The sequence below is a fragment of the Anopheles arabiensis genome, chromosome 2, assembly GCF_016920715.1.
Source record: "Anopheles arabiensis isolate DONGOLA chromosome 2, AaraD3, whole genome shotgun sequence".
Lineage (NCBI taxonomy): Eukaryota > Metazoa > Arthropoda > Insecta > Diptera > Culicidae > Anopheles > Anopheles arabiensis.
The window spans coordinates 63,265,181-63,279,042 of NC_053517.1; the positions used below are offsets into that span (position 1 = coordinate 63,265,181).

Consider the following 13,862-nt stretch of genomic DNA (forward strand, 5'->3'; position numbering starts at 1 on the left):
ATTACTCGGTTTTTTTATTCAATTAAGTATTTTTACTCTTTATAATTTATTTTGTACGATTCGTGCAGAATATTCTCCTATTTTTCGCTAGTAAGGGGATTAAATGTATTAGCAAAAATTCAATTTATACTGCATTAGACAGTAAAAACCGCGTAAGGGAACGGTCAGAATTTCGCCGCATGCGATTTTGCCGCATGCAGTAATTAAAGAAGTTTTCTCAATTTTCTACCTTTTTCAGGTATTATTATTATATTTTGTTGTTTCTTTATAAAGATAATCATTATGTTATATGATTTTAGACGTTTGACATCTGAAATAAAATCGCAAGCGGCGATGCGACAAAATCAAAATCATTTGATTTTAACGCATCGTCGCATGCGACAGATTCTAAGTGCTGTCATTAACGTCAAATTCCATACAAAAGCTTACGGCAAAATCGCATGCGGTGAGATTCTGACCGTTCCCTAACTCCGAATCCGCGTAGGTAGAGATCCGCGTAACTCGGGAACAGACTGTAAATTGATGGAACTAGACTTACTTACAGCGAATTTAAGTCTGGAAAACCAGTTCAAAACACAAAGTTTTGTGTTCTAAATCGTAACACTATTTTTCAACTTTGGTACACGCCACTTCAATCTGTCATTTTGGTGGACAGTCGCCACTATGCAATACGCAATACGTCAATAAAATGCAAATAATGCGTCAAGAAATGCAATACGTCAAAATGTTCAGTGATTGATGTTTTCTAAATCATCCCAACGAATACGGTATGGAAACCATAAAATAAACAAAACGATCAAAAGTTTTAATTTTTTAAAGAATTTATAAATTGTTGTTTGCACGTTAAAACACAAATATTTAACATTAGAAAACATACCATCAATCATTCTGCCGAAACGGCAGAACATTCAGCTAAAGACTTGTGTAGGAACGAGGTCAAGTAATGTAGAACGATTTGACAAGTAGCCAAAAGTTCGTAACAGGCAGTTTGACATCTAAGAGCCCTTTTCGATTCAAATTTTAATTGTGATAATAATGATAAATCGGTCTGATGATTACAAGAAAATTGTAAATTGGTTGTTGAAAACGTTGTGGATTTTTTTAGATAACACGTAGTTTTTATTGTGATGATGGTGAATCAAAAATTAGTCCGCTTGTAGAGATTACCGTTTTCAACTAAAAGGGCGAGGGCAGGCGCATCCTGCCCTTTATCTCCAAATTTATCGTTTTCCGCTCTAATCCTCTCGCTCGTTTGACTTCCCTCTCACTCTTTCGTCATCTTTCCAATTCTTCTCGCGCTGTGACCTGGCAGATTGTTGGGCACTCACGAGTTTCTCAGCCGTACACAACACTCGTTCTCCGAGAAACATTCGTCGCTCATGAGTAGACAGGGTTGTACCCCCTAGAATGTGATGTATTTCGTATTCACTGCAATTTTCATACAAATAATTGATTATATCATCCTTATCATTATAATTTGAATAACATTGGTATTACATTGCATTGCAATTGAATTGTTACTAACCATGTAAAACGACCCGTGTATCGTATACAATCAGACTGTTTTTATTTAAATCTTTTTTACTTACCTGCTTGATCCAGCAAGTGTAAATACTAATTATTCAGTGAATAAAACGAGTTATGGGTCAAACGACACATCATTTTAAAGTTTAAGTCTTCCCTTTCCGTTTTTGTGTATGAATGTGTCATAATGTTTAGAATAATGTAAAGAAACATTGGCAAACCTACACCTCGATAGAATATTCAAAACTATACTTGGACGAGATAAAATTAACATTGGATCAGTCCAAGTACATACTAGAAGCCAAATTAAGTATCGTGAGCGAAAAAATATGCAGCACATTGCAATGTGCAATGACTTGTAAAACCCTAAAACAGTGCCATTTTACCTCGCCTTCCCCAACAGCGGATCCTCTCATCGCGGTCCCATGTTACATTCGGCAGCACGCAAATCTAACAACATGCTCGTCGTGGGTTCAAACCTTATATGGATCGTCCTCCCGTATGCTGGCTAATTTGTAATAAGTCTCGAAAACTTGTATAACCCAGCATGACCGCGTATGTCGTTATCGCGTATGTGCTGCATATTTTGTCGTTCATGAAAATATTATGATACTTACGACGTATTTGTACTGGCCAACCCGTCCAACCACTGCCAGACGCACTGAAAATCCACCATAACGAAAACGATGTGACAACCGAAAATAACACTAATTAGTGTAAACAAAAAAAAGAGGTTTCAACGGTTAGGTAAGAATGATTGGACAAATGTAGTTCAATATGTTTTCAATTGTTGGTATGTACTGCCGAAAGAAAAACTAAAAGCATTCTCGTTACGATTTAGCTGCGACGACGGATGGACCTTTATTGGTCGACCGAAAAAAGAAACGTTTCAATGCGTCATATTGTATCTGTAAATTTTGACGTTATGGTGGTTTATGGGATTTCTGGCAGCGGTCTCCAAACTTAATTTGACAACCGAATTTGCGTGCAGATTTGCCCATTTTACCTACATTATTTTACACTTTTTTACACATTTCGTGTTGAAAGGAAATGGGGAGAAGACTAAAGCATTTGAAAGATGTGTCGTTCAAACCACGATTCTGTTTTATCTTCTAAGTGACTAGTTAATTTGGCCCTGTTACAGGGTTGCTCAGGATAATTTCTGTATTTGATAACTTTAGGATGCATCCGGGTCCCGTGGTACAGTCGTCACCTCGAACGACTCAATAACATGCCATTCATGGGTTCAAGCTCAGAATGGACCGTTCCCCTAGCAAGGATTTACTGATTAAGTAATGAATTAAGTCTCGAAAACCTTTATAGGCTGGCTTGTCCGCGTAGGACGTTACGCCAAATAGAAGAAGAAGAAGGATGTGTGCAATGGATTGTTCAAAAGGCAACGCAAATTTCATATGATTTTTAACTCCAAGAAACATATTAATAGAAACGTAATCAGAACCCATACCGATCCTGGGACTGAATTCGATCCCAGACAGGTGTTTGAATCCCATACCGACCCCATACCGGGCTTAGAATTGATGTTAACTCTAAGCCAGTCCTGGCACTGCTCCCAAAGTCGTACCGGCACTGAAAACGATTCTGAACCCATACCGGAACTTCCACTAGACTCATACTGGTACTGGAACTGATAATGATCACATTCACATCTTGTTACAGTTCAGGGTTTTACAGTCCAATGAACAATCGTTAACATGCTTAAAATGATTCCTGATTTGAGAATAACATAATTGTCTACCACTTGTAAATATGTCACCCGCATTTTGTACACTCTCCTCGTGATTTAAATAATTGTGAAGTTCGAATGAATAGCTGTCAGATCCAGCACGGCTTTTTTGGTTGATACAATGTTGGCATATAGTATAATAAAAATACAGTTGAGCGCCGTTTATCCGACTGTCCGTTTATCCGTGCTTTTGATAAATGGCATTTCAAAACACAAGTGATATTATGTTTTGAGGAGGATATTTGAAAAAAGTTTATCAAAGCACATTGTGAGAACAAAAACACTATATTTCAAAACAAATTTCAAAAAATCGCATTGGAAAAATATGAAGTTAGTAAAATTTGGTATTTTTATCAAAACATAAAATATCATAAAACATAAAAATCAGCGATTTGTGATTAAGCATATACTTTTGAATATCCTGGCGAGGTTGAGCCCCGATAAGCCCGTATAAACGACGTTCCACTGTACAGTCTGTTCCCGAGTTTCGCGGTTTGTGCGTTTCGGAGGAATCCGCGTAATTCGAAAATCCGCGTAAGTTGAATTTCGTGGTTTTCGACCAAAATATAATTGATTACTCGGTTTTTATTCAATTAAGTATTTTTTACTCTTTATAATTTATTTTGTACGATTCGTGCAGAATATTCTCCTATTTTTCGCTAGTAAGGGGATTAAATGTATTAGCAAAATTCAATTTATACTGCATTAGACAGTAAAAACCGCGTAAGGGAACGGTCAGAATTTCGCCGCATGCGATTTTGCCGCATGCAGTAATTAAAGAGTTTTCTCAATTTTCTACCTTTTTCAGGTATTATTATTATATTTTGTTGTTTCTTTATAAAGATAATCATTATGTTATATGGTTTTAGACGTTTGACATCTGAAATAAAATCGCAAGCGGCGATGCGACAAAATCAAAATCATTTGATTTTAACGCATCGTCGCATGCGACAGATTCGCAAGTGCTGTCATTAACGTCAAATTCCATACAAAAGCTTACGGCAAAATCGCATGCGGTGAGATTCTGACCGTTCCCTAACTCCGAATCCGCGTAGGTAGAGATCCGCGTAACTCGGGAACAGACTGTAAATTGATGGAACTAGACTTACTTACAGCGAATTTAAGTCTGGAAAACCAGTTCAAAACACAAAGTTTTGTGTTCTAAATCGTAACACTATTTTTCAACTTTGGTACACGCCACTTCAATCTGTCATTTTGGTGGACAGTCGCCACTATGCAATACGCAATACGTCAATAAAATGCAAATAATGCGTCAAGAAATGCAATACGTCAAAATGTTCAGTGATTGATGTTTTCTAAATCATCCCAACGAATACGGTATGGAAACCATAAAATAAACAAAACGATCAAAAGTTTTAATTTTTTAAAGAATTTATAAATTGTTGTTTGCACGTTAAAACACAAATATTTAACATTAGAAAACATACCATCAATCATTCTGCCGAAACGGCAGAACATACGAAGCAAAGACTGTGTAGGAACGAGGTCAAGTAATGTAGAACGATTTGACAAGTAGCCAAAAGTTCGTAACAGGCAGTTTGACATCTAAGAGCCCTTTTCGATTCAAATTTTAATTGTGATAATAATGATAAATCGGTCTGATGATTACAAGAAAATTGTAAATTGGTTGTTGAAAACGTTGTGGATTTTTTAGATAACACGTAGTTTTTATTGTGATGATGGTGAATCAAAAAATTAGTCCGCTTGTAGAGATTACCGTTTTCAACTAAAAGGGCGAGGGCAGGCGCATCCTGCCCTTTTATCTCCAAATTTATCGTTTTCCCGCTCTAATCCTCTCGCTCGTTTGACTTCCCTCTCACTCTTTCGTCATCTTTCCAATTCTTCTCTCGCGCTGTGACCTGGCAGATTGTTGGGCACTCACGAGTTTCCAACATTCAGCCGTACACAACACTCGTTCTCCGAGAAACATTCGTCGCTCATGAGTGGACAGGGTTGTACCACTAGGTTGGCCGGTACAAAATCTATAAGGTTTTCTAATTTTTGATCTAGAGGGCTATGAAATGAGTGAAAATGAGCGTCGCGGCGAACGTTCCCAGGAACGAACGAGTTCGCCGGTACGGCTGATTGGTTATTGAATGTTACATCAAATATATAGTTGCCCCTTTTAATCAGCCGTACCGGCGAACTCGTTCGACGAGAAACATTCGTCGCTCATGAGTGGACAGGGTTGTACTGGCAGGTTGACCAGAACAAAATCTGTACGGTTTTCTAATTTTTGATCTAGAGGGCTATGAAATGAGTGAACATGAGCGTCGCGGCGAACGTTCCCAGGAACGAACGAGTTCGCCGGTACAGCTGATTATTTAACACGATCGGCCGTATCGGGGCTCGTTCGTTCCCGGAATTCGCCGCGACGCTCATTCATTTCATAGCCCTCTCAAAAAAAGAAAATCGTATAGATTTTGTACTATCTGGTACAACCCTGTCCACTCATGAGCAACGAACGTTCTTCGACGAACGACCACCCCGATACGGCCGGATGATATTTTTATGCTACATTCATTTGATTTTGCCGTACCCCAAGTGAACTAGATCTTCATCGTAAATGGGTCCTTTTCGTGTTTTCGCGTGAATTTATATACTTCTGTAAGCGAATACCATTTTTCTGGTTGACTGAGTGAAAATATCATGTGGTCTAATGGCTGAGTATCGGTAAATGCACGATTAAGCAGTTTTGACGTCTCATTAAAAATGTCAAATGACATTCATTCTACATTTTTTGCAATTATGTCATTGCAAAAGCATCATCGAATCATCAAACTTGGTACGGCCAAATACATTTTAAATCTGAATCAAACATTATAAAACATGAATTAATATGAGCTGAACGGACTGCCTCACTGCGTATCAATAAAAACCTTATTCTCCTAAACTTTTTAATCGCTATCAATTACTGAACAATCAGTAATATCAGAATGGCTTTATAGTGATGAAAGTAAACGAGCTGCCATTTTGGTCAACATCCAAGATTGCTGCCGATAACTTTTAACTGAAAAAGTCTGTAAATATTTACTGAACTATGGTAAAAAATAGTATACAGGGTATAAGACTTCTTTGGTAAATTTTCGTTTTATTTGATTATGATTTTGGCCATAGAATCAAAGAAATTAACGTGTTTGTGAAGATTCAATTTATTTTTCTATGTCATTCTTTTCATTCATCAATCATTAATAACACATCTAGCAAAAATTTTCTCAATTATATTTTTGCTTCAAAACATGCATAGTAAGGCTAGACATTGTTTGCAACAAAGAGAATGTTATACTACATGGCACAGATGTAACGTACAGTGTTTTTAAATAAACGGATAAGTGAATCAATACGAATTTAGTACTTACCAGTTTTTTCTCTTTCAACGTGCGGTTGAAATTCTCCAATCCATGTTACCGTGATGTTGCTAAAACAGGAAGCAGAAGAAGCTGCGGCAGCAAAGGCAGCTAAACTGGAAGCACAACAAGCGGCCGCAGCAGCAGCGGCGAACCCAGAAATCGCTAAAGCCCTTCGGTTTCTCCTGTCACAGCTATGAGTTGTTTGTCGGACAGGAGAAAGGCAACGTACGATAACAATAAGGAGAAAATGTCTATTAGAAGCGAAGGATTGGAGTCGGTGAGCGAAATCACAAGAACAACCGCACCAACAGCTACTGCAGCTGGCACTGCAAAAGCCCGTAAAGTGAGCGCGGTAAGTATGTTACCGCTATATCGCACAATCCTATCCTTAAATTTACTAGTCTTTATTGCTATATTGAGATCCCTTACGGTCTAGATACACTCAAGATACTCAATCACCACATCTCTTCCATCATAACTCATTGCATCCACAGTTTTTTAATACAAACAACTACCATATTTTTTCTTTGTGTCTATGTGTTGCATGGTTCATAGACTACATCAACTTTATAATCTTATTTCATCTTCTTTGAATGTCATTTGTTAAAATTGAATTAAATCTTTAAATGTCATTATTATTAAAATATATGTCACCAGTTGAAGGACTTGTCATTAATACTACAACAAACGATTAAAAGCTGAGACTATTTTAGCAAAACTTTAATTAAAGTGTTCCCGTTTGTGTCGAATTTATGTTACCAATTGTCTTTATTTACTATTAGAAATGTATTGTCACTTATCTCAAAAACCTGCACACACCAATTAAGAAACAAACACATACTGCTGTTTTCAATGATCCTCTTTTTAGCATCCTCTACGGGTAGATTTGAAATAAAGTGAACATTTTCATCTCTTCATTAATAGTTGTGAATGGAGAAATCAGACTCTGAACTTCAAAAATAAAACCAACGCTTTTTGTCATTGATTCAAAATCATTTGAAAAGGGAAATGTTTTGGTATTAACAGGCATTTTTAACGAGTTTTTTATTACATAATAATGGTAAAATAAAGACCTACACATCAAGATCCTTATTTGATTAAATAATATAAAAATATTATCGTATATTTTTGTATGGTTGAAAATTGTTTGTAATATTCCTTTGTTTTAAACAATCAAACAGTATTGATCTGTTGTATAGAAATATAATCTATATAGTTTTTTTTTTGGAGAATGGTTAGTGTTTGCCAAATATAATCTTAACGGGTAATTCGTTTTTGTCTAGCAATGATAACATTCATTCTGGTTGAATTATTTTTACTAAATATTTTTCAATTTTGTTTGTTTTATGTTTATTATTAATATCTGTTTCATACTGATTTCAGAAAATTAAGCAATCATGAGTTATAAAAAAATCAGCTTGTTATACATGTTTCGGTTTCACCTCCGAATATTTCTATTATTTTGGCTTTGTCTCAATCTACGTCTTCAACGTTTTTTTTGAAAAACTAGAACTAGATAATATATCATCAGGACAAGTTTTTATTTTGTACCAACCATATACATCACGCGCGCAGTAATATTCATAATTTGTTTTTCATATTCAATTATTATGTCAACCATTCGATTCAACGATAATTCGATTACACACAACCCACATACACGATACATTCATACAACATAAAACAAACAATATTATATTGTTAAACCTCTACTGCAATCGACCGCTGGGTTAGGGGTCGCTACTATTCAAAAGGTAGGTTAATGCCTTAAGTTTTTATGATTTTGTGCAATGTTCTGTTTTAAGAAAATAGGTAGTACTTTTATATTTTGAAAAACTGTGAAATACAATGAACATGTAAATTATTGTACACATTACTTAATGTAATTCATATAAAAGGTGCTACAAGAGTTTTTTTTTTGTTTAAAATATGCTTTTGTCTAATGCATTTATTGTATAATTTCATCATGTAAAATGTAAACTTCATTTTAGATAATCTCCAGCACAAAAACCTCACTATTTGAAAAAAATGGCCAAATGGGATGCAAGTCGCAAGATTTGATTGTAAAAAAAAACACTTACCATATTTTTTTGCAATGTAAGATTACTATGTAAAATATGAAACATAGCCAAAGCTTTACTGTTTTGCTTAAGCTAAGGCATGCTCTCACATACATAATTCAATGTCCTTGCTTTTTATTTTTAGAAGTAGAATCTCCTTATGGATTTAATATTGTACCTAATTTAAAAGGTACTTTTTTGGTATTTGTTAAAATGAACGAGTTATTTTTTATTAAGAGGATAAACAATAACTATGTTAGAGGCTACTCATTTTGATACATTTTATTCTAAATATATAACTTCGACTTGAATGTCATTCGAAAGTTTAAATGAAAAGTTTAAGGTTTTTTTTAATATGTTATTATTATGTAATGTTTATGCAACAGAAAAGCATATTTTGTTCAAGAAAATTTTTCAAAATAACAGTAAATAACAATGATTAGACAAATCCGTTTCTTGTTTATTAGAGCAGTACAGCAGATAATTTTACAAACTGTTTAAGTATACCAACTAGCAACAGTAAAACACTAACCAAATAAAACCTGTTACTTTTTAGGCTTCACTTTCATTACCCGGTTCACCATTTAATCTTCGTAGAGGATCTAGAGGATCACACCAGGTACAATCAACTCAAAAAATGCACTTACCCACTATTATCTTGTTTTAATTGATGATTTCTACTGGTTTTTTTTCAACATACAACTCTTTTCATCCAAAATATTCCTTCATAAATTGTACAACAACACAACATTTTTCAACGTTCCCCACATAACTTATTGTTTTATTTTCATTTTCTTCTATATTTTCTTCTCTTGGTTGTTGCGTAGGTCGATCATTATCTTAGATTATCTATTGTTATTCTTTTTTTGTCATTATCTATGCCTTGCTATAATTCATATTTTAACAAACACCGATAATTTTATAAAAAATAGGTTTTGTATTGTTCCATCTTGCTCAAATTAATATACATAACTAACAATATATAATTACCACTACCTACACACTTCAATACTCCACACCAAACATACTCATAAACTTATTCCTGTTCACATTCGATCCTCACTCTTTTTGCTTATTCCATAATTGTCTATCGAATGCATTCCTTCTTGTGGTGGACTTCATATCTTGGATCAATCGAAAAATCAACAAAATCATCGTGGGCTCTATGATGCAATCATTCAATCGGAAATCTACAGTTCACGATACGTAACGGTAGAGGACGTTTCGTTGGTGTACCTGGTAGCGATAGAAAACCACTGGTACTATCAACATATCTCGATGCACAAGAACACCTGCCATACGCTGATGATTCCAACGCGGTAACGCCGATGTCGGAAGAAAATGGTGCAATCATCGTTCCAGTATACTATGCTAATTTAGGTACACTATAAAAAACCCCAAAAATTCATACTCTCTTTCTCTCTATCTTCCGCTCTCTCATACCTCTCCCATTTTAATGACTCATTACAATCAATTTGTTTCTATCGATTTTACAGAACTTTACTTTTACTGCAACAGATAATTTACCTTAACTTTACACTTAACTCAGATTTTAATACTAATTGTTTATTCATGTATATTGTAGCATTATTATGGTTTCTCGTCAGTAAATATTTATTATGTTAAAAAAATATTGAAATGTAAAGTATGGAAAATGTGAATTCGTAACATATATGTGTCACAATACATTTTATGGTGTTACAAAAATGATACATTGCAATATATAACATGTGCTTATAAGTTAGTATTGCTAATGAGAGTAGCAGAAAAATATTTGGAAGAGATAGATAATTATAATTGGGATTAGAAATGAAATTCAAAAAATTTTATAGTGTCCATAGTATATATAATGTATTCTAGCTCGATTGTGGTATAGCGTATTATGTCGTATTTTGTATGTATGAAAGTGTGTAAACATCCGCCGGCTGATCTAATATACCATTCAAATCATAGTTTGGCAATATTTAACTGATGTTTGAGTATAATGTTTGATAGACATATTCCTTTTGAAAATAATAACGGCAATTTTTTTAACTATGTACCTAAAATCCAAGTTCGGCTAACCAAGATCGGCAAAAATCATTGCAATGCTAAGCAAAGCTGTAATAAGCTGCTGTCTCTAGTTAAGAACATTTAACAGAAGGCTTTCATCAACTTAGTGTTGGTTTACTTTTGCTTGTTTAAATTCATATTTAAGCATACAGCTAATTAAAAATATTCTTCATTTACCTTGTACACCCAAACCACCTAAACGTACCCTGAAACAGGAAAGAAAACAATATGTTTTACCAAAATACGATTTTTATTATTCAAACAATAAACGCATACTTACAACCGAGCAAGATAAGTAGCAGTGCGAAAGCAAAACCATAATGATTTAAAAAATATATAAACGTATGTGTTTATACGCCTGTTTTCAGCTACGGTCGAATCTCGTGCCGTTTGCATCGAATCGCCAACCGCCTGCTTCGAATCGCATGCCACTACGATCGAATGCGTGTATCCACGGTTGAATCGCGTGCCTGTACGGTTGAATCGCGTTCCACTACGGTAGAACAGTGTGCCACTTCGATCGAATCGTGTCCAAGGTCTTTGAAAGAGAACAGGTCGATGCGTTTAGAGTAAATTGACAGAAAGCCATGGGAAAATTTTGACAGTTAAATTGAACATTGTTTATGTTTAGCGATGGACGTTGCTATGGAGTGAATAAGAGTTTTGTTCAACATTTTGCACACATTTCCTGTTAGAATATTATACGAATTAGAATCTAGTTAGAATATTACATGACTGATAAAATCCAAGGATCTCATGTACACCTGTTTCCATCTACGCTCGAATCTAGTGCCATTTGCATCGAATCGCAAACCGCCTGCTTTGAATCGCATGCCACTACGATTGAATGCGTGCAACCATGGTTGAATCGCGTTCCACTACGGTCGAATCGCGTTCCACTATGGTCGAATCATATGCCACTACGATCGAATCGTGTGCCGCTACCATTGGATTTCTGAAAGCTAGAGCATAGTAAACTGTTTGTTTACGTTTGAAAGCTTTTTCTTTCTTCACCTTTAGCTAGTAAAATACTAATAAAAAGGAATTCTCTGATTATAGGTAAATCACGAATATTGGTTTAAACCATGGTCCCTTGTTGATGGTAAAATCCTTGTTTTCAACCAATATTCGTCGGGTTCCCTATAATCGAAATAATACCTTTAATAGTATTTTAAAAACGAAATGCAGTCGGGGAAAAAAAAACTTTCAAACGTAAAAAAACAGTTGCTCGAAATCAATAGCGGCACAATCGATCGTGTGGCATATGTTCGACCATAGTGAACGCGCAGTCGCGCGATTCAACCATGTTGCCTTCAATCGGTAACATGTTCAAAGCAGGCGGTTTGCATTCGACACCGTCAGGCAGATGGGATGGAAACATCATTCGTTGCCGGGTTATAAGCAGAAGACGGTATGCATATTGCATATTGCATATGTATGTGCCGATTCGATGTTTCATGTTACTCTCAATGTTTAAATTAAAGTAAATAGGACTTCTGTTACCCAGTTGGAACATGTAAAGTGCTGTTTTATGCCTGTTACACTTTTCGTTCTTCCAGCAGGACCGTTACAAACGGTAGTGATTCGTTGCCACGGAATGGCAAGCAATGATGTAATCTGTATACAGAGTAGACTGCAATTACTTCTCCTTTATTCTTCACAAGTGATTGATCGCAAAAATTAACCAATATAATATTCCTAATAGTAGATTCGTCACTTTTTGACAGCATGGGTGAAAACATTTCCCCAAACAAGTTTTCTGACGACTTGCCTTACACACAAACAATCTTAGAATCTTCGTTATTTGTACTGAAATACCTTGCCTGATCTGACGACTTGCTTTACACACAAACAATCCTAGAATCTTCGTTATTTGTACTGAAATACCTTAAAAAGCACTCAAAATATTTGTTATTGTAAGCTGAACCAAATCTGAACTAATTAAAATCCATTTTGGATCAAAATAATGCCGTCCATGAGGACACCAATGTGTACTACGTATGTGTTGCTAAGAACAAAGCGAACGGTTCCTATGGAAATTCATTTCACCCATTCTGTCAAAAGGCGTTTTTTATTCCGAAATTAGTTGTCAATTTGTATGGGACGAGACCACCTGGTTTTCATACACTTTGATTGGATCTCTGAAATCAAGAGCATAGTAAACGGTGTTTTAGCTTAGTAAACCATGGATGCACGCATTCGATTGTAGTGGCATGCGATTCGAAGCAGCCGGTTGGTGATTCAATGCAAACGGCACGAGATTCGAATATAGCTGGAAATAGGTGTAATTTCTATAAGCACAATAAAAAGACTATCAATTGACAATGTCTAAACTTGAAAGAACCAATCAAAGCATTATCTTTACACAAAACATTGGTTTCATTATTTATATTTAAATTCACAATGATTGAATTCATCTACTATTTCATTTATTTTTTCATGATTTTTTTAAAATCAGAATCAATATGCTGCGCATGCACATTTGCTTTAAATTAGTCAAAAAAAACAACAACTGATGGTTATTTTCTCCTCTATTAATATCAACAACTCTGGAATCTACGAAATTTGATCAGGTTCAAGGCACTCGTCGTATACTTCGCATCAGTCGCGTATTTCGTACACATCTCACGGTGACCTGCTCGGGGGCATGACGAAAGAGAGCCGTCTGCGAAATCGATCAGCCCGTAACACTAACCATTCAATTGTACCACCTCCGAATGCTAACAATCTATCCTACGCTGAAACAAACCATAAAGGACAGCGAGATTTCGTGAGTTTTGTTTGCTTAGCAGCTTATCTTGATCATAAATTTGAAAAATAAAAGTCAATTTCCTAACCATATTAGGACTTGACACAGGACTGTACAGACGATGCCGGAAAAATAAAACATAACGACAATCCTTTCATAGAACCTGCTCAAACTCAAACTGTGGTAGATATGAAAGGTAAATACAGATAAAAACAACATTTTGTATTTTGCACACTTTAATTGTTTAATCAATTGTTTTCCTATGTCTTCTAGACGTGATGGTGTTAAATGACATTATTGAGCAAGCTGCTGGTCGGCACAGCAGGGCAAGTGATCACGGAGGTAATTTCGAATAAATATTG

At 35.4% G+C, this 13,862-nt stretch overlaps 1 protein-coding gene across 1 annotated transcript in view; it reads left to right on the forward strand.

Moving 5' to 3' along the window:
- The window catches only part of LOC120896949 (sodium channel protein para), a 96,171-nt gene that overhangs the window by 50,122 nt on the left and 32,187 nt on the right, over nt 1-13,862 (forward strand). Inside the window, 8 exon segments of the mRNA XM_040301489.1 lie at nt 6,717-6,815; nt 6,817-6,864; nt 6,866-6,991; nt 9,256-9,318; nt 9,896-10,079; nt 13,325-13,521; nt 13,597-13,696; nt 13,774-13,842. Of these exon segments, the coding sequence (XP_040157423.1) occupies nt 6,717-6,815; nt 6,817-6,864; nt 6,866-6,991; nt 9,256-9,318; nt 9,896-10,079; nt 13,325-13,521; nt 13,597-13,696; nt 13,774-13,842 (886 nt within the window).